Source organism: Dysidea avara, chromosome 13 (genome assembly GCF_963678975.1).
Source record: "Dysidea avara chromosome 13, odDysAvar1.4, whole genome shotgun sequence".
Taxonomy (NCBI): Eukaryota; Metazoa; Porifera; class Demospongiae; order Dictyoceratida; family Dysideidae; genus Dysidea; species Dysidea avara.
In genome coordinates this window covers 7,329,363-7,350,497 of record NC_089284.1, presented here as the reverse complement: position 1 = coordinate 7,350,497, position 21,135 = coordinate 7,329,363, and the positions used below count along the sequence as shown (strand labels likewise).

The following is a 21,135-nucleotide window of genomic DNA, read 5'->3' as shown; positions in this document are numbered from 1 at the left end:
CCTAGAGAAATAGGGGCTTCAAATTTCACCAGTGGAAATCCGAGGTGGTATTTTATTTGCTGCAGATCATCTGGTAGTTGTGAGGTAGTGTGCATGCTGACACGAAATTCTGTGCTAGCGATTGTGAACTCCTCAAAATAGAACTCCCTCTCAACTTGATTGGAGCGTAGTGACTGTGGAAGACTGTGGAGAGAATAAAGCCATACCCAATAGGATAAAGGGGTGGGGCTAAGAGACTGACCTCTGTGAGAGCTGTATAATGACGCTGTCTGTCTCTGTTGTTACTTGAGTGTCAGGATTATTACCAATCCCTAACCACTGTAGTAGCTTGAACAACAATTTCTCTTCTAACAATATAGTCAACTTTCTTAGCTGTACTGTGAAGTGCTACAGACAGAAATTGAAAATGTAACAACATGCAGTGAAAAAAGAATTATACCAAACAGAATGCTACCTTTCCAAGGAATGTGACATTCAATTTTAATTGTAGTAAAAATCAACACCGAAGGATAAAACAATACAAGCCTGAGAAATTCTCACCACTTGATCCCAATAAGGTATAATTACATAAAAACTTGGGAGCAGGGGAGTTTATTTCTGATTACAGACTAGTTGAATACATAAACACAGCTTATATGAACAAACATCCAGTCAAGTTTAACAGAAATCATATTTGAAATTCGCATGTTAGAGCATGTAACGGATTGAGCAGTGATATAATAATAATATCATGTGTTTTATTAAAATATGGTAACAAGAGGTTTATCACAAAAAAAAGAGAGATAACATTGTACTAGGAGTATTCCCCACTACACTGCACCACATTGTAGTGTAAGTAGTTTAACACTAACTGATTTAGTATACACTTCAGCCCTAAGGCAGTAAAGTATGGTACTAATTGTTGGGCTAATTTTTGTGTGCAAACATTCAGTTAGGAGAGGCCAGAATATATTGATAATGTTACTGGACAGTCTTCTATAGTAAGTAGTGATTTCATTGTTAATAGATAAATTCACATAGAAGTGATGCTCTGGGCATAGGAGCAATGACTAGACAGATTCACTTTTTAAGGAGCAGAATATGTGGTTAAATTGGAACGCATGACTTGGTCATCTTTTTCTTTGTTGTCCCTTCTGTATATTAGTTGTTGTGTAATAGGAAGGTCAGATGTGCTGTAAAAACATCTTTTTTTGGCCTTTTACCTGTACAGTATGATTGAAGCATCGGTGTATATACTGACTACACTATAGCACACATACTGCACTACATCAACACATAAACCAAATACTAGAGCATTGTACACACACGCACACAAATATTACTAACACACAGACATACACACTACTATACTACTACACATAAACTAACTCTAAACACAGTCACAAATGGTAACTTGTGAGGCACCCTCTCCACCACCATATGAAGTATGGGGTGACCAATATCAGCAGTCCCTGATGGTGCAGGAGTAGGGAACACCAGAATTGGTGTGCTAGTCTGTGAGCCAGGTAGTTGATTGTCCACCTGTGACAACAAAGTACATATTGCTGTGGTCACCTGACTATATGCCAAATAGTCAGAATGCCTTTAGATAATGCACTAAAAAAAACAAAAAAAAACAGCCATGACTCTCAGCATATTGAATAAAGAACAACAATAAAAATCACTCAATCATCAAGTATGACATCATGTTTACTGTAAAGACAGAGATCATGATGGTGACCTTTATCAGAAAACACCACAACATCTAAGACTTTCCCTTACTAGTATTATTGAGTCAACACAGTATTACTCTCTTTATGTGTTTTAGGAAGAAGCAACATGTGTAGTAGAAAGTGTGTGTGTGTGTGTGTGTGTGTGTGTGTGTGTGTGTGTGTGTGTACGTTTGTTTGTTAGGTAAATGCATACCCCAGTAAACAGTGAAACCTATTCATCCCTGCATCACAGAAAAGAGTACCTTTTAAAACATACTAGCCAATTTAGAATTCCTCAAAAACTAATTGTATTTAGTGCAATGCTGAATGAGGCCAAACAGTCACTACAGACACTTTGTAAAATCCCAGTGACGGTAGAAACAATTCCTTTTTCACCTGTATGTGTTGAATGTTGGCATTGAACTGTTGAGAAGAACTGGAGTAGACAAAATCAACCTGATAAACACAGATTAGGTTACCATTGGACTATACCTATACAACAAACATACCTGTAGTCCTGTGAGTGAGGCAAACAGCAACTCCTCTGGAACATGATTGATCAGGGAAATCCCCACTCCATTATCAAGCATGAGTGACAACTGTTAGCAAGTAGCATTACAAATCATCAATAATATTATTATTTTGTGTCAAATACTCAGTTGCCTTATACAGGAACTGGGTTTCCCATATACAGATCTTAGGTGCTGTACGGCCTTATTAATATGACAGTGATGATTGTCAATAGTTACGGTGTGTAATGAAGAAGGTGATGTACCAGCTATGAATCAGTTCATCAAAATAAATTGTATGGCTTTATACAAGGAAACAACTCAATAGAATACCCACACATGTCGTGTGTTGCAGATGGGACTTACTGATACTTCAATCTTCATGCTGTCTTCATCATCCTCCGTAGACTCATCATAGTTTGACTGTTGGTCGACTGGTGATGACTTAGCAGGAGCAGTGACCCCATTTTCCACCACCACCCAGTCATCACGAGGACTAAGATGTGTGTACTATAACAACAAAACTACCATCACATACTATAGCCATGACATGGGTATTATCAACATAAAGCATTCTCACCTTTTTGTTCTCATCGGTGATAGTTAATACTCTTGTTGGACCATCAGATGAACACTTCAGTGATAGAATACCTGACCCTGGGGTGTGTTTGAGGCGTCCTATCTGCTGGTGGTCTGGTACATGCTCCTCATCACCATCTGGTTGTGTATTGGACCTGGCCAGTACCACATCTGCACCTAGATTAAGAATTACAAATCTTGTATGGCTTCCTTTTTACTACTGTATTTGATGGGTGCTATCAAACCATTATAATGCGCTGCCAATGTGTCTCAAAGTTCACTGCTATGGTTGCCTTAGCACAGTGCCAATATTTTTTTATGAATTGAAGATGAAAACAATCACTACTGGATCCGTAACCAATACAAGTCACACCTGCAACAAGCTTGCTCAGTGATGTCATCATTGTGAATCCCAGTATATAACTAGATAATCTCTGTGTGTGAGTGCGTGCGTGCGTGCGTGCATGCGCGCGTGTGTGTGTGTGTGTGTGTGTGTGTGTGTGTGTGTGTGTGTGTTATATGCTCGCATGCATGAATGCACATAAGCAAATATACATGCATGTATATACTTAGGTATGTAAAATACCTTCTTTGAGAGTACTGGGACTTCTAGACTGAACACAGAGGCCTTGTTCTTCACTTAATACCAATCTACCCTCCTAAAACAAGGACAAAAAGATATATTATTTTTTCAAACTACCAAGTACCACTCTATAACTTACTGATTTGAAGTGCCACGTTTGTGTGACATTTCTGCTGGAGCTTTTCTTTCTCACCACAAGCAGTTCACACTGACTACTAGAGATGGTATCCCTACTGATATCCAGTACCATGTCATGTCCCATCGCCTCTGAACTGGCAATATGCACCAACCGACCTTCAGCATTCCTCCTCCATAGCTGGGACCGTCTATTGTAATCCTGTGTAAATGTTTTACAGATACATAAAAATATTCATAAACAGTGTGAGCAAAAGAGCACACAAAAGTTTTTTAAAAAAAAGCTAAAAAAAATCAAACATGAATAGGAGGCCAGAATAGTTCAGGAAAATACCAAAAGAACATAGCCCTGACAGGACACTGTATTGTGAGTCAGTTGGCATCACTTAGTTTACGTCAATGACATCAGTACACCTTTTAGTGCTAAGGTGAAGTAAATGGCAAAGGGAAATATTATTGGTAAATTAAAGGTGATGATGTTTAACATGAGAGGAGAATTTTGGGCAACAACACTATTCATTAAGCTATTAAATACGTCACATGACACAAATACTACTGTACCTTCTTTGAGAAAATCACTGCTGATCCTTGAGGCACATCAAGGACGTATTCTGGGCACTCAGGAAAATCTCTCTGATATCCAAATGTTAAAGATACTCCAGAATTGCTGTAGTATGAATGCATACAAACTTACTGAAAGGTCGACACAATGTTCAGATTACCATTTCATGAATGTTGCTGTGGCTGCGATGTACACGTAGCTCTCGTAGTAGAGCTTTCCTAGCTGGCCAAACTGCATCAAGCTCACCTCCTTGGCCTCAGTGGCACCTTGTACTTGTAATGCCAAGAAGTGAGGTAGACTGGGCTCATCCCATGAATAGGGCACTAGTAGTGAGATATGTGACATTCAGCTAAAACCATACTAACAACCAGTGCTGAAAGGAATATTTGGATTTCAGTACATATTCAACAGAAATACATATATAATTAAGGAGCAACCAAATATTCACAATTTATTACCATTATTACTAATTATAATAATGAGATATAATGGCTGCTGTTATTACATATAGAAGGTTACTACTCTGAAGTAACCCAAAGAAATTTATACACCTGCCTATATATAGCAGCCATGCCTTGTAAGATCAAAGCTTTGGTTCCATTTTACAATTATGTAGAGCTCAAATGCATCAGATGCAGAGAAATTCCTTTTGTGGTAAGACACAGGAAGCGTACAAAAAAAAAAAAAAAAAAAAAATATATATATATATATAAAGAGAGAGACAGGAGACCCACCTCACAATTCCTTTTCATAATCGGCTGAGAAATGCTGGTAATTTAAATATTTGATATACAATATTATCAAGAGTTAATACTCTTGATGTTATTATACTTGTGATTCAAATTGGGAAACTACTGGCTGTATTCCTATGGTGATGTCACAAACAAACCCTTCCAGTTATCTCATTTGTCAACCAACAGTGACCTCTCAATTGTCACTGATCAAGTGCATGGTACCACCTCAAAGCTCTACAGTATCAAATTTGTCTCCTTTTATGATGGGGTATTCTTTGTTGACAAACTCAACTGAATCTATAACTATTTGGAACTAAGTTTAATGGGATCAAGTTGCCTTCCATGATGTGACAAGCCAACTGCGAACTTTAAGGATTACTATACACACATCATATACTGGTGTATTTCCCATATAGCACAGTAAGACCGTATAAAGTGTAGGGACATTTCAGGGACTATCATATTGATAGCACACAATACACATAGTGTATTGTGCTGTATACATGTCATTAGTGAAATCTGTCCATCTCCCTGAACTGGTCAAGTTTAATCCTAGACTGCATTACATGCTAAATACACTACATTACATTATATTACACTACACACACACACACGCACACACACACACACACACACACACACACACACACACACACACACACACACACACACACACACACTACACACACTGTACCAGACTGGCTAGGTTTCAAGGTTCTATACAGTTCAGGATTGTTGACTTTACTCTGGAAGAACAACACTGGTACCTGTGAAGGAGATAAAAATACAATACAAGACAGGAGGAGCTGTCCGCACACCTGTGAGAGGTTTTCCAGTCTGAATGGTGGTGGAAAGTTTGCAGCATCCGAGAAAATGACATGAAACGTTGCACCTTTTAGGATCACCTCCACACGCACAAACACAGAACGATTCATAGCCCCCCTAAAGGAATTACGTATTATACACAAGTCTCAATGTACAGCTTGTATAGGATAGTGAATGTACCTCATGTTGATGTAGAAAGTGTTGGTCTGGCTCAGCTTAAAGCCACCAGACCATCGGCAATCATTAATATCCTTTACTCTGTAATGAATGGCCATCACAAACACTTATATACCAGTAAACACTACTCAATGACAACTGAAATCATACCAAACAGGAGGACATTGTTAAATAGCAACAACAATAATTTAGGCAGTATTTGTTGTACATGTAAAAACATCATTAATTAGAAATAACTGTTTACAGATAGCTAACAGTTGTTTACCAAATCACAATAGACACAACAACAATGGGAGTCATGTCACTGACCGGATGCAGAAGAGTTGATCTAGGTCATACCGTGGCCAATGAAATGGTACCACTGCTCCAGGCATGGCAACCGGGACCTTACTGCGAGTCTCTAGCTGTGCCTGTAGAGAGAAACATTATCACTAAAGTAGTCAAAGCTAGCTTGTAGTTAAGGCTACTAACTACCACTGTAATTCAGTCAAAAGTGTTAAGATACATACACACAAGATGGGTTATCCAATTACCTGGTTGAAATATACATTTATTCAATTAAAATGTGTATGAAATTATGATTAGGGCCAGTAGGGGCAATAGAGCCCAGAAACAGGATAGGGAGTGGCTAACAGGTTTCGTGGGTCAGGTCCCATTCACAGGACATCAATCAAAATACTGTATGTTACCTATAACTATGGCAACCACCAACCAAATACACATAATTAGACCATCATTTCCACACAGAAAATAGATGTAACAAAAGATAACATTTGACTAAGGTTTCTGTTGTGGGCACAAGAAAACATACAGATATACACAAACAGAGACAGAGGGACACTGTACCTCTTCTTTTAGTTGGTGACGCTGTAGGTAGGCAATCTTGTACTGTGTTGTGTTCTCCAGCTGGTACCTCGTCACAAATGTGACCACCCGTGTGTTGCGCAGCTGCCCTCGCCCACGCTTCACCTCCACACCAATCTGATACTCCCTACAAGTAGAAACAGTGAACAGTACAATGCGATAGCACACAAGATGAATACGTCACACTAGACAGTGCTGACAATTAACCAATCATATTATTGTGATGAAACCACCAGTTGTATTACTGTATAGTTAGTGGTGATTGAAATATACTGATACATCCACACACTATATCACTGCAACTTTAATATGGAAGCATAGGCTAAGCCTTACTGTATAGTGTATATGTTACAAATATGTGATCACAATAAGAAGTTGTTCGTACATAGCTATGTACAGCAGTAATGAATACAATGAAACATGCTCCAAGCCGTCACTCAAATAGTTCCATATAATTGGTAGGGTTTAGAACTGATCAACATGCTACTATAATACAGCCACCTGTCTTCATAAGCCAATAACAATAGTCACTGATGACCCAGCAGGTTTCATTGTAGCCATGAAGCATGTCAGCATGTGTTGTATAATGTTGTGTGTGAGGTTGCATACAGGTCTGGTCGGCCTTCCAGCTGTTTACAGAATAGTCTTCTCACTCCGGTGTCACTGACCATGGGGAACCGGTGGCACCACAGTGGTCGGTCACAATTTCTGACCCCTTTACCAATCCTCATTGAACACCTACATAGTACAAAAAAAATTTGAACAAATGACTGTCATTGAATTGCTACTACAGTACAGTGGAACTGCTTCAAATTACAGACTCACTGACAATCATCCACAATCTGTACATACTTTTCAGGCAGTTCTGGTTCAGTGTAGGAGAAGAGAAGTGGTTGAAGGTTGCGGGCTAGTTCATGTTCCTCAAACTGCCCAGCTGCTTCTTGTGAGGCACCATCTTGTCTAAAAATTAGTGGTAAGCCAGTATTGTTGATCAGCCAATACTGACAACTGATGAAGACCTGAGGAATATATTGAAACAAACACACAGAGATGTACAGACAGTCAGACAGACAAACACCCACTAGCATTATACAAACATATACACACAGAAAGTAAGGCATTGACATTGTCACGCCTACCTAGGCACCACCTGTGTACTACTCATGATGCTAAGAGTCAGTCATAACTACAGCTGTAGTACCCTGCAGGAGGCTCACGGGTGAAGATGTAAGTCCCTTCACTTGCTATGTAAAACAGATGGCATCTGCTTCCCAGATAGCACCTGTACCCATTGATGACACATCTGGGTGGGTCCAGTCTCTCTCTCTCTCTCTAGATCACACACATGCATGCACACGCACACACACACACACAGACGCACACACACACACACACAGACGCACACACAAACACACCTTAATTGCTCCACCACAAAGTTCAGAGGTGACAGTTAGGATAAGACGACATCCTTTAGTGTCAGTGATTTTTACAGCTTGGACAACACCAACCCGATCCTTCATCACCTGACACACTTCAGACTTTTCAAAGTTCTCCAATTCAACAGTAAATTCTATCTTGTCTACTGAGTCAACCTGTAGTGACATGTACTGACTTTATAACGTGTATAATGACTTTATAACGTGTATAATGACTTTATAACCTGTATAATGATTTTATAACCTGTATGATGATTTTATAAAACTAAGTTACCAAGAGTTATTAGCTCTTGAAAGTTACTGTACAACTCTGAGCTATTTGTGAAGCCAGAAGAGATGCCTGTATTATGTAACTTAAATAAAATAAAATCTGGTTATATGTGTAATTGTCACAGCCACTGCTCAAAATTTTGATGACTGCATAATACTACTGAAGTTTATTTTCTAAACACACAATTTCGAAAACTGTTGGTCATAAAACTCAGGAAAATTAACTGTCATTGTACAACACTGGTACAGATTGAACTTTTTGATGATGATATCGTGGCACCTACTTTGCTCCTGACGCAGTCAGTGTCTTGTAATAGTTACCATATACTTTCATACATGTTCTGGAGTTACACAGTATCTATGGTCTTGTTAATGTGTATAAACACCCAATGTAGCTTAAGTTTTGTTATGCTGCTGGCCTGTTTGCACTGGTAGACATTGAGAAGTGATTCAACACTTCTAGGTTTGAAACTAAATCACAGTAAATACAATTACAGTACTACTCAAGTACTAAAAACAATTTTCTTAGAAGATATTCCTATTGTAGTCTCAATAAACACCTTGATATAATAACAGCCATTTCACATGTATTAAGGGCAACAACAACAAGTGTTCATATAATTACACACAGTACACTTAAAACCATTAACATGAAGACAAAACACAAGGTCACTAATCAGGTGAAATCCACTGGAGCCTTACATCTGCTTAGCAGATGCCCAAGTTAGGCAAACTCAATGCTTAAACTACAACAGGCGCATGTTTTGCTGATATAAGACTACAGTGTATCCCTGTATCCCTCTCACCTCATAGAAGGACATATCACATCCCTTCTTCATTATGTGACCACTATCATTATTAGCACTGCTATGTCTTCTCCTTAGCGACAGGCACAAGTCACACGGCAGCAGGTTTATAACATAAAATGGCGGTACAAGCGTAATAACATAAGAGGAGAACAAGTTGGAGTCTTGTAAGGTCCGCTCCACACCTTCTCTCTTGATGTTGGCACAAAATCGGAACAGCTTGGAATTATCACTGCCTCCACCACTGATCGGCTCACATGAGATTATATGATATGTGGGATATTTGGATGCCTTATTCCAGGGTAGTCCGTCAACACTAAACTGCACCTTGTGACCACAAGGACGGATGTGTACATTCCAGTCAATGAGATGGAGTGGTATAGCTCGATATTGATTGCACAGCAATTGGCCAGTGTTGACTAGTGAGCTCCCTGTGTAATATCAACACAGCAGTGAACACATTAACTTTGTAGGGCTGAAACAAATACTGCAATTACTCATTAAGGATTTTGATGTTCGGTTAGTAAAATTGATAATCAAGTACCCGTGATAATGACACGAAGAAGGCTACAGAGTTTGATTTGCGAAATTCATGTCAAGAAAATTTACACTGATAATTAAATACATTGTGTGTACCATCGCTGATACTTGAAAAAGCTAATGGCATGATATAAAGCATGTCATGGTTAATAGATAGCAAGCATTTGTCAGTACTCGATCACTAACAGTAGAAAGTACTCAAATACTAAAAACCCATGATTGTTTCAGCCCTAGTTAAATTCAACTAGCAGGCACAAAGCTTAAGTGTCAATTAAATTATTTAAGTTTGTATTATTATGGTTTTTCTAGTAAATTACTAAACAAAACAACTATGGGATAGTGGTGGCTCTATATGCTATTATCCATTACAGAACCAAAACAACTTCATTAAGAACAATGTGTTGTGGTGACCAGTATAATATAAACTGTTAGTGTCAACCAACTATACACCACTCACAACACACACAATACCATTCAATTAAAAAATAATACAGAAAAATAAACTTTCTTTCACATTAAAAATACTCCGAATCCAAAACAAAAACAACATCCAAGATTTTTTTTGCACAATGGGTCTAAGGTTAGCAGATGCATAAATGGTTAGCTAGCCACAGTACACATGCTCTGCAGAGAGGCATACATGCACTTATAACAATGCTCTCGACATCACAGCCTACCATCTTCATCTTTCAGTTGTATTTCAACTGGTAACTTCATCTTGTTGTGTATGACCAGACCAGACCTGATGTTGACTATCTTACAATTGTCCTTTAGGAGAATGGCAAACACCAACTGGGCTGTCTGCTTGGTTCCTTTAACCTGATTGTAATGTACCACATGAACTGTATTTTACATGTATGGATGTATGGATATGCTAACACACACACACGTACGCACACGCACGCACACACACAAACAAACACACATATTTCATTACTTGTTATATATAAAACACCAACTACACATTTACCTGCACACGAGTATCCAGTTCATCATCATAACTTGGCTCCAATTCTCTGAAGAAGACACCAACCTTGTCAACAGACACTGGTATTGAAATCTTCTTCCATCCAGCAATCTTCACTACCAGTTGGTGAACAATTAGTTGACGTGTGTCCTATGAGGATATTACATCAATTAGTATGTAGTGTAGTGTGTGTGTGTGTGTGTGTGTGTGTGTGTGTGTGTGTGTGTGTGTGTGTGTGTGTGTGTGTGTGTGTGTGTGTGTGTGTGTGTGTGTGTGTGTGTGTGTGTGTGTGTGTGTGTGTGTATTGTGTGTGCATGTGAGCACAACATTGTCTGTGTGCATAATATTACAAAAGTTCTTTTATAAACAATCCTTACATAACACCTACACAGTAGTGGGAAAACTAATATCTCAACCACCCACCAGATTAGGAACTCAGGAACTCATAGAAGAGATGGAGCTATTCACCCTTAGTATAAATAAAACATTTCTATGCATTATTCCCTGATCGTATACCACATTTTAACTCCCACATTGACATAAAATATTAACAAACAAAAGAGACACAATTTGTTGGTGTTTCAATATTCTTCCTACCTTGTGCCGCATTTTGCTGTTACTCCTACAATCAAACGGAACCTGCTGATCAGGTTCAACCAGTTTCCACTCTGATTCTCTGATGTTGCTACGTACTACTTGCTGTGAGTGACGCAGGAAAGATGATGAACTGACATACACTTGGGATGGACTGGACGAGACGGTGGCAAACTGTAGTGGCAATCCAGTACTGTTTAGGAGCTGGAATGGATAATAAGGTGTCCTCTGTCTCTGACCCACAACTCTCACAGAGTGTAGCAAGTACAATCCTTTCTCAATGTTGGTCATCTTTGTTGCTTCACTGGTAGATGGTTCTATATCACCACTGATTGTTCTAACAATGTCCTGGCTGGGTGCTGGCTCTGAATCAAACAAGTCTTTCCTCCAATCTTGTTGTGTGCACCTTATCAAATGGATCAGGGAGCTGGTGACGTTGATGTAGAGCTGCTCTGGAGCTGAGCACAACACAGTAGAGAATAATGGACAAGGGATCACATGTGCAGTCATTTATCATATATACATAGCCACATAGCGCCCATGTTATATCATATATATAGTCAGTCAACATGGCCTGTTCAATGCACTTTCGTAAACTAAGAAGTACGGGATTACGAGAACAATTGTGATGCCCTCCTTACAATTGTTTACTGCTAACAATCATTGTGTGCGTGTGTGTTGTGTGTGCGTGTTGTGTGCTCTGTGTGTGTGTGTGTGATATAATGCTGCAACTATCAACCATTCTCCACTATGAAAAGTAGTTTTGTAGTGTATTTTTGCATCACTGACAGATCCTGTACACAGTGTAGCTAGCCTGTCACCGCTACTGTGTTATATGGCAACCATAATAGTTCTCAAAATTGTGATGTTTTGCTCTCTAAAATCGTGATGTCTAAAAATTCTCATAATCGCTCATCCCTATTAAGAAAACTTTAATTAATAGGAATTACAATGGGGAAAGAATAAAGAATAATTTTGTACAACAAACTTTGACTTCAGCATTTTGGAAATATCAAATAATATAAACATCACGTTGTTGCTATGCTACTCACTGAACAGAAGCTTAACCCAATGATAATACTTTCAGGTTGGTTCAACTGTTTAAACAAATTTTGTGTACCTAAAAACAATGACCACGTATGTATCTAGCAACCTGACCATAATACAATATCACATACAATAGAGTACACAAAACACTTCATTACCAAGAACTATCATTATGACATTAATACTAACACCTCTAATACCATCATTAAGTTTATAGTCGATTGGGAAAATCCAGTCTTAATACAGGAAAGGTTCATTACAGTAATTCTGAGTATCTTACACAACTACAAATCACATTATCACCATCAATACAACCACTTCCTAGTCTTTCACTAAGAAAAATAATAGGTAAATCTCTTATCTTTTTACTGTAATGATATGATATTTCCATAAGGATGGTGATAGTAATGAGGAAGACAACACGAACACACAAACACAAGGGGGACCCAGCAACTCATACACTGATGAAGATGGTAACATAGGCTATTAATTAGACAACAAAACAGAAGGCAAGAAAATACACTCTAATGTATATAGCGCTACAAATCCTCAACCACATGTCAAGTCAGGAGTATGGCAGGTGATATGGAATATAATAGGAGAGTTCCAAAACTAGTTAGCAAACAATGTGTGGAACTTGGTAAATTACAGCTGTACATGGGCTTGTCTATATACTTACATTCTACTCTGATCAGAATTCTATCAGGTCGCACGTTACTGTCAAGATTGGTATGGTAATTTTCAAGCTTCTTCCATGATACCATAAACCTGCAATGTGAGTGGGTAAAATGGAATACCACAACCATGTATACCAATAATAATGTGATTAATAATAATGTGATTAGTGTGCGTCCACCCACACACTAGGCCTTTGTAATGACTCAAGGGGGAGCAAAATAAGGTTTTATGAGAGTACTCTTTCAGATTGCTTCTAGTGCATTCTTAGAATGATCAGAAGTAATCACTGCTCCTGATGCATCCTCAGGTACACCTCTCAGCTACTGTACCTTTGCTTAAAATTTAAGGGGATGGGTGGTGCACACACATACATTCACACTGGACTCACTTCCAAGGTTCAAGTACAGGCTCCCAAGCTGAGATGTTCCTATTGTAATATTCTCCCATCAGTTTGGCTTGCATTTGGCCACTAAAAGGCCCTTGAATATAATGACGAACACGAGCATCAATCAAACTGAAGTCCAACAAGGGAACATCTCTATTAAAGCAGTCATCTATCACACACAGGCTCAAGGAATTGACTTGAATCTGACAAACAAAGAAGTGTTTATTGTAATGTGAAGCTATAAAGAGTACAGAAACTCCCATATGTACATATTACACAAAGTTTTCTACAAGACCAAACTACCATATATGTACAATTTTTTTTAAGGTACATGATTTTCGTGTGGATAGACAAATTTGATTTTCGCAGTTTTATTTTCGACCATCACTGAGGTCACCTATTAGAAAGCATAGAGCTAACCTTGATAATTGTTAATTTTTGAGGATGAAAATTTCGTGGAAAGCCAAGCAACAACCAAAAACCTGTGAAAATTACATCCCTCGAAAATTTGTATGCATATAGTATTGAACAAGCAAAAAAAATTGTTCTAGATAATTTGCCCTGGCATCTACTGTATAATGGTGTGACTCTTTTCAGTTAGTGAGGATTACAAATCTGATAGAAGATGGTCTAGGAAGCAGAGTGTATTTACTATTGCACTATGATGAAAAAGTTTTTTAAACCCTAATTCACAAAGTTATATTTCGTTGATGTTACCTATGGGTATAAACTTTGAGGGTTTTGTTATCACATAAACTTTTTCACCTCTATAGATTTTATAGAAAAGCTTTTCTCTTCCTTCTTCATGCTGGCAAGAACTCCTTGTGCCTGTACATCAGGCAGCTGGGATAACAAGTTGTTGGCTGCTTCGTTGAGGTCACCATCAGTAGCTACCAACTCCTTCCTTATAGCTGCCCTTGTGAAACCCAGTGGTAGTAGCTTCTGTATCAGAGTGTCTGTACGTATAATAACACAGGAGAGAACACTGTAAACATGTCGCGCGTGTGTGTGTGTAGTGTGTCATTTGCGTAAAAGTGATCATGATAACAGGACAGTGTGACCAGAATAGACATGCAGGTTTCACTTTAGTAACATCTGTGTGTTCTATGATAGGGTGTGACTGGCATAAGTAATAATGAGATTGTGATGTGAGTTAATATCTGACTATAATTTATCTGTAGAAATGACTGCTCATGGTAGCAAATGTGCTCTCTATTAGAGTCTACATTTATAGAATAAAGCCACTTGCAGGGAGTATATACTATTAAATGTAATCAAATAGCACAGTGTACCTATCAACATGAGGTGTACATTGACACCATTTCGGATATGACACTATATAATGATTCCCCAGAGTACAACTGTATACAGTGTGATTGTGTACATAAGGACACATACTATCAACATAGATTTTCTTGTCGCTGGTCATCGTATCATCATGATCCACTGACGTCTGGAAGAATGGAAGAGACTGAGCGATTGCTACAAACAACTTCAGATCACGATAGGAAAGACGGAAATTCAAATCAGGTATGCTAACCTAAAGCACAAAACCAGTAAAACATCATCACGTTTCATCATCACAAAAGTTACATCACTAAAGATGACATAATACTCACATCCACTATTTGTCCTGTAGGCAGTTTAGCAGTGGATTGGTTGGTTCTAGTGGGTGGGGCTCGTGGCTTGGAAGAGTAGCTAGAGTGTCCAGGTGGTTGTAGCTCAACACTGACTGTGACAGGATCAAGAATGGAGAGAGCTGTCTCTTCCTCATTCCTCAAGTTACAGGAAAACAGTTCCAACTTCTCAATAGAACTGCTCACAGTTGGCACTCTAGCCTCACTCAACTTGAACACCATCACCAGCGTACCCTGAAGAGCATAGAACATTGCTATCTCCAATATCAAAAGAGCCAACCCAACTATCCAAAAATTTATTATATGCACTGCATAGCTAAATTTTTAAAAATTTGTATCAACAATGTACGTGTAACGACTTTATATATAAAGCTCTTTTAATGTAAAGAGAGTACATAATCAAAGCAAAGAATACATGAGAATACATGATCAAAGCTTCATTTATTTGCAGTCAAAATGTTTGCCGATACCTACTCAACAGCACACTGTACCTTCAAGATTACAGCATTAGAGTTAAGAGAGCTGGTATCCTCCACCACTACAAGATCAGTCTCTGCAATGTTCAGCTTCAGCACTACAGCACGGGGTGGCTACATAAGAAACCTGATAATCCAGTGGGACTTAGCTTGTAACCTCACCTTTTTAACTGCAGTACTACTAACAGTAGAGGTAGTATGGGCAGACCTAAGTGACGGTGTAGGTGACTTGGATAAACTGGACATTGCTGATGCGTTGTAGTCAACTTCATCATCAGCATCATCTAAATGGAATACATGTCAGTAATGTAGATGAATATATCTAGCATTTTAAAGTCCTCTAGGATGTACAATGCATGCAGGGTAAGTTGAAGCCTACATTGTAGGAAGAACAGCTCACTGATAGCAATGCAAAACACTTACAGCCCTGATGCAAAATATCATGGCATATTTAAACAACAGTGATTATGTAATCTGCGTTAGCCACACCCACCATTATCTTGCTCCTCTGGAAGCTTATCAAACACAAAGCATTTGAGGGATAACAGAAGATCAAAGATGCCAATCAGCCTTAGCTGGTTGAGAATGATGGATGCTTTTATCTCTTTGGGGCTGAGATTGACATGAACCTCCACTTGAATGGAAGTGGGTTTACCCTCTGAGTTACAATGAGGACGTAACACCTCACTAAACAAGTTTGGCTTATTGCTGTCATCACAATCTGTAAGAAACAATTGTGGGACTCAACTGATAAAACAACTATGGACTACTACTATGCACCTTCATATCTTGTATCATATCCAATGACAGCTTGTGAGACGAGATTGATGGTCTTAGTTTGGTTGGAGCGAGATTCAAACGAGAACTCTGAGCACTGTATGTCAAACTTGGCCAGCAATTGGGTCAATGAACCCAACTGATTGGGTACTTCACGAGACTGTAGAAATTCCAGTTGAACATCAACTAGGTCTATTCTAAAGTAGAAACCAGTCCACACTTCAGCAACCACAGGCTGAAATAAAAGATGTAGCGAGCAATATTCTTAACAAATTCCCTTATAAAGGAGATACACTGCTGTACCTGTAACACAGGGTCATGTATAAGAGTGGAGGGCTTTTCAAACTCCTCTATATCTTCTCCAAGGTTCATATCAAGCAATCCCTTCACCAGCTCCAGTTGTCTCTTATCCAACATTATATGTGTGACTGACAGGCAGCCATCAACACTGATGTCTGGTACTGCAAGACAAAAAAAAGGTGTGGTTACATTGCAGTACTTACAGCCATACCCACCTTCTCTGCACATATCCTCATGCAAGTTCCTCTCAATGAGTAGAGTAAGTGAGGATTTCTCTTTAAGAACATCCCCTGGCTAAAAATTAAAGATGTAAAATATTAACTCACAAACTAATTTAACATGCCAACATAACATTATTGTACAATTGTGTCAAAATTTAATCTAACAAAAATGAGAACACAAAATTACTACTTACATCTCTGACAATCTTGTAGTCATCAAAGAGACTGTGTCGATGTGATAACTGACTGGTTCGATCACTAACTTTTTGGGCAGAGAAAACATCCACATCTTCCAGCCGTACTTCAATACAGTCCATCAGACAAGGTCCACTATGGGCAGCCAAACGTTGTTCCATCTCAAACCTGTCCCGTTCCATCATTGACTGCATGCTCTCGTATGACTTTGAACGAGTTGAATGGGAGAAGATTGGTCTCCTAACTGGACCAGTACCATACATGCTACTGAATGATGAGACAGTAGAATCAACAGGTGCTGGTATGTAGTAAGGTCTGAAAGATGTTCCTGGTAAAGTAGTATTATTATAACTTCTAATGGAGTCCCCGATTGTGAAAGTACTTGAAGCACCAACCGATGATGGCTCAACAAATGAGTCAGTGAGATTGCTAGTTACTGAAGAGCTGTCTGGTCTAGTCATACTTACAGATGATACAGATTTGCTTGACTTGTGTGAGGAAGAGTGAGACTTCTTGGACACACAGGCATGTTGGGCATCTCGCTGCCTCTTCCTGTATGTGAAGGTTCCTTCTCGGCCATCAAACAGAAATTGATTAGAGATGGTTATTCTGTCAATGTTGCCGCAAGCCAGTTCAGGGGAGAAGGCATGCTTGGGAATGAGCAAAATAGCTCCAGCCATCTTGATGTCCAGTTGAATACGTGGCTTTCTGTCTGGGCCATTGTATACCTATGGAGTAAAACAGCACAATATACTGTAGCCGAATACAAGGGCTCTACCAATAATATTAATATACTGCATACAAAAGCTTACTAGGTTTCCTTGTGCCACTGCCTTCATCCGCTGGAAAGCATCAATAAGTTGAGGAAAGTGCATACAAAATGCCAACAACTCCTTGAGGAACCTCATTGTGTGGAGGTACCTGATAGAGGCTATCTGTGCTGAGATTTTGATGTCATAAGGTCGTACCATCTCTCGGTCAGGTTTGCCATATTTGAAGATGCCAAACTGAAGAGCTTGATCACCAGTTGTTGTCAAACGTTCTCTGTAATACGCTCCTGTGTCTGTCAAGTCTGTCACTGATGCTTGACCCAGTGTTCCAGATGCATCTATGTTACCTTTCTGATATTTTATTGATGCCTTAACAGCAGACACAATACCCTTAGCAAATGGATGTTCTGGCTTATTGAAGGTCACTGACAATGACTGAACACAAAGATTGACCTGAAATGACGGCTTGTCATCACATCCCCACACACTGGATACATCACTACTAGTAGACTTCATACAAGATCTGGCATCACTGAGGGTTTGATAGGAGCTACGGAACAGCCACGAGTCGTTCATGGGATCCCCTGTGATACTGGACATGGGGCTTTCACCGGGAGTGTTACAGCTACTGTGGCCAAGGAGTTCATGGCTTAACATGTCATGACTCAACATCTGATCAATCATTACACTTCCTAGCATATTAGAGGAACCACTGAGTGAATTCCTCAAGTTAAATGAGCTTCGGTGTTCTCTACCAAACACACTATTGGACGTATCTATTGAGCCCTGCTGCTGTTCATTGGTTGCTTCAGGAGGAGGGGAGTGGCTGCGAGAAGAGGGTGGGGTTGGAATTCCAATGCCAAAGAAATCCAACAACACCACCCAGGTCTGTAGATTAACCATGACATTGACTGAACTGAACTCCACATCAACATGACCTGAAATCTGGTGAAGAAATGTAATTGTATGTATATATACTTACGCTGTGAGTGCATGTACAGTATGTGTTGTGTGTGTGCGCGCGCGTGTGTGCATATTATATAGCACAAATAAATTCACTAAAAGACTTACTGATTCATATTTTGTTTGAAAATCAGGACAATTCTTGTCAATATAGAATGCCTTGATGGAGACCAAATCCTTCAGAGAGTCAGTCATGTTGGAGGACTCTTCATTGTGTTCCTCCAATATGGATGACTCCGGTATGTATGTTTTCTCATCCTCATGTGTGTCACCACTGTCATCCTCCATCACGTTGGGAGAAAATGCTCGCAGCGGAGACATCCTAGCTCTAACAGGTTTAGGTGATGACATGTAGTGTGAAAAAGACATCAAAGGGTTTGTCAGTGATTTCACCATCATGTTAGGCTGTTGAAATAGTGATGGGATCTTTAGACTAGACATTGGTGTGGCCACTGGTGAAATAGGCTTCATTGGTTTATTGGAGGAGGCAAACAAGTAACGATACTCTGAGTCTTTAGGTTGTAGAAGGTCCTTGATTATTATACTGTGCAGATTGAGGTCAAAGTCAGTACGATGTTGTTCCACTTGTCCCACCTTAACATTAAAATGGTCTAGAGAGATGTACACAAGATTACGCTCTTTGTCTTCAATTGTTTCTTTTAGCTCAACAGTAAATTTGGGTAAAGAAAAGTTGGCTGAAATCTTTGGCAAGGGTTTGGTAGTAGCAGGCAGGGTATGTGTCACCACATGACTTTGAAATCGTACTTTCTTGTCTGGTGGTGATGTGGGGGTAGGGCTAGATTCAGCCATGCTTTCTTTGTTTGCAGCAGTTGTTTCACTATGTTTTTTTCTGCTATGGAGGATATTCTTCAGTGTTGACTTGGCCTGATCAAACACATCCTTGGGTAGTTCCATCAAAACTGGTTCATTGATGGCAGCAAATATGATGAGCTCTGGATATGATATGGTATCATCTTCATAAATAAAAACATCAGCTTCATCTGGAGCCACACCCTCTTCTTCCTGCAAGTCACTATCCAGCTCAGCCTGGCACCAGTCTATTCTCAGAGAAACACTCACTTCTCTCAGTACCTTAAAAGAGTCTCGTGAGTTTGGCACGTCTCTACATCGAGTGACAGAGGAGAGAGCATCAGGAGACTTAGTAGCATGAAGGCTGATGTTGGATACAGTGACCCTTAACCTGTCAATTATATCAGACTGACAACCATGCAGGGAAGGTAAGGTATCATCATTTCCAACTGGTTCACTCAGAGACTTTTCATACTTCACAAAAGAGATTTCTCCCAAATGAGCAACTAGACACTCATTGCTGGTTGAAGAACGAGGTAAAACTATCACTGGAGACCTAACGTTCACCTTGATGTAACTCTTGTCAGCAGCGTAGGAGCCTTGTTGTACTGCAGCACCTCCATCAGTATCATCTTCCTCTTGTAGTCTCAGGGACTGAGTGGGGCCAAATGATACTGAGAGTTTGCTGAGACCCTCAGCAATTCTGCTCTTGTCACTGACTATCCCTTTGGCTACACCAACTGCAGCATTGCGCAGTGAATTCTTTACAGCTTCCATGTACTGCTGGAATTCTGAAATGAACAGTTCCACTTCAGAGACAAAGTTAGTAGAATGTGTATAACAGATTGCAGCCACCAAGACATCAATGTGATACTCGGAGCAACCACCAGTGAAATGTTGAGAGATGGTGAAGTTCAAGGCTACCTCAGGCTCCCTATCATTTTGTCCATCATTTATTGTGCTGGCTGCACTAGTACTGTTGAGTCCACTGGAGAATATCAATGGATACTTCTGACCAACATTGGTGAGGTCCCTAACACACACTGAAGACAGTTGACCAGTGATTCTCATTTCACTACTGAAGCTAGCCTTAATAGCTAGTTCCATAAGTGAGACTTCTCCAATGAGATGACAAGTGGAATGTTTATTGTTGGATGATGTCGCGGAGAACGAGGATGAAGGAGATGTGATGGCTACTCCTCTGACTAGTCGTACTGTGAGACGTTCAAACTGAGCATCAACTTCTCGTGTGGCCACATCACCATCCACCTGTGGAATAACATTATTTTCAAGAAATATAGTCAACTAATTGTACAGTGAATGTAATATAACTAAATACTCTAATAGAACAGTCAGTTGACAACAACAGTATGCACATCACACAACTTACAGTACACATTTAGAGTACACTCACTAATTGATGTGGTAAAGAGCTAGCAGCATCTTGTTGGGGTGTCACTTTATGTTGGTAAGGTTGTTGGCCCTTCTCAAGAGACTTGGGCTGGGGCAGTGTCCTCTGAACGAAGCTCAACAACTCTGCAGCAGTCTCCTGGTTAACTACAACACAAACAGCTATACAACCACTAATGTAGCTGCATGACTCT

At 39.5% G+C, this 21,135-nt stretch overlaps 1 protein-coding gene across 2 annotated transcripts in view; it reads right to left on the bottom strand.

The window, feature by feature from the left end:
• The window catches only part of LOC136242483 (intermembrane lipid transfer protein VPS13D-like), a 120,354-nt gene that overhangs the window by 92,243 nt on the left and 6,976 nt on the right, over positions 1-21,135 (bottom strand). For both annotated transcript variants that reach the window (XR_010694552.1, XM_066033913.1), the window contains exons 21-58: positions 20,946-21,088; positions 18,830-20,800; positions 17,801-18,703; positions 16,988-17,716; positions 16,788-16,866; positions 16,576-16,733; positions 16,276-16,507; positions 15,989-16,216; positions 15,658-15,779; positions 15,511-15,609; positions 15,002-15,253; positions 14,781-14,922; positions 14,148-14,338; positions 13,386-13,585; positions 12,999-13,087; positions 11,276-11,730; positions 10,682-10,828; positions 10,389-10,530; positions 9,172-9,602; positions 8,075-8,251; positions 7,512-7,678; positions 7,269-7,397; positions 6,642-6,786; positions 6,105-6,205; positions 5,799-5,876; positions 5,612-5,735; positions 5,488-5,560; positions 4,220-4,382; positions 4,059-4,164; positions 3,502-3,699; positions 3,366-3,438; positions 2,781-2,956; positions 2,567-2,710; positions 2,201-2,290; positions 2,088-2,147; positions 1,369-1,521; positions 242-387; positions 2-183 (exon numbers count right to left, since the gene is read on the bottom strand). Coding sequence is in view for 1 of the 2 variants with exons in the window: in XM_066033913.1 (XP_065889985.1) it covers positions 2-183; positions 242-387; positions 1,369-1,521; positions 2,088-2,147; positions 2,201-2,290; positions 2,567-2,710; positions 2,781-2,956; positions 3,366-3,438; positions 3,502-3,699; positions 4,059-4,164; positions 4,220-4,382; positions 5,488-5,560; positions 5,612-5,735; positions 5,799-5,876; positions 6,105-6,205; positions 6,642-6,786; positions 7,269-7,397; positions 7,512-7,678; positions 8,075-8,251; positions 9,172-9,602; positions 10,389-10,530; positions 10,682-10,828; positions 11,276-11,730; positions 12,999-13,087; positions 13,386-13,585; positions 14,148-14,338; positions 14,781-14,922; positions 15,002-15,253; positions 15,511-15,609; positions 15,658-15,779; positions 15,989-16,216; positions 16,276-16,507; positions 16,576-16,733; positions 16,788-16,866; positions 16,988-17,716; positions 17,801-18,703; positions 18,830-20,800; positions 20,946-21,088 (9,198 nt within the window). In the remaining variant the exon portion in view is untranslated. The remainder of the gene's footprint in view (position 1; positions 184-241; positions 388-1,368; positions 1,522-2,087; positions 2,148-2,200; positions 2,291-2,566; positions 2,711-2,780; positions 2,957-3,365; positions 3,439-3,501; positions 3,700-4,058; positions 4,165-4,219; positions 4,383-5,487; positions 5,561-5,611; positions 5,736-5,798; positions 5,877-6,104; positions 6,206-6,641; positions 6,787-7,268; positions 7,398-7,511; positions 7,679-8,074; positions 8,252-9,171; positions 9,603-10,388; positions 10,531-10,681; positions 10,829-11,275; positions 11,731-12,998; positions 13,088-13,385; positions 13,586-14,147; positions 14,339-14,780; positions 14,923-15,001; positions 15,254-15,510; positions 15,610-15,657; positions 15,780-15,988; positions 16,217-16,275; positions 16,508-16,575; positions 16,734-16,787; positions 16,867-16,987; positions 17,717-17,800; positions 18,704-18,829; positions 20,801-20,945; positions 21,089-21,135) is intronic.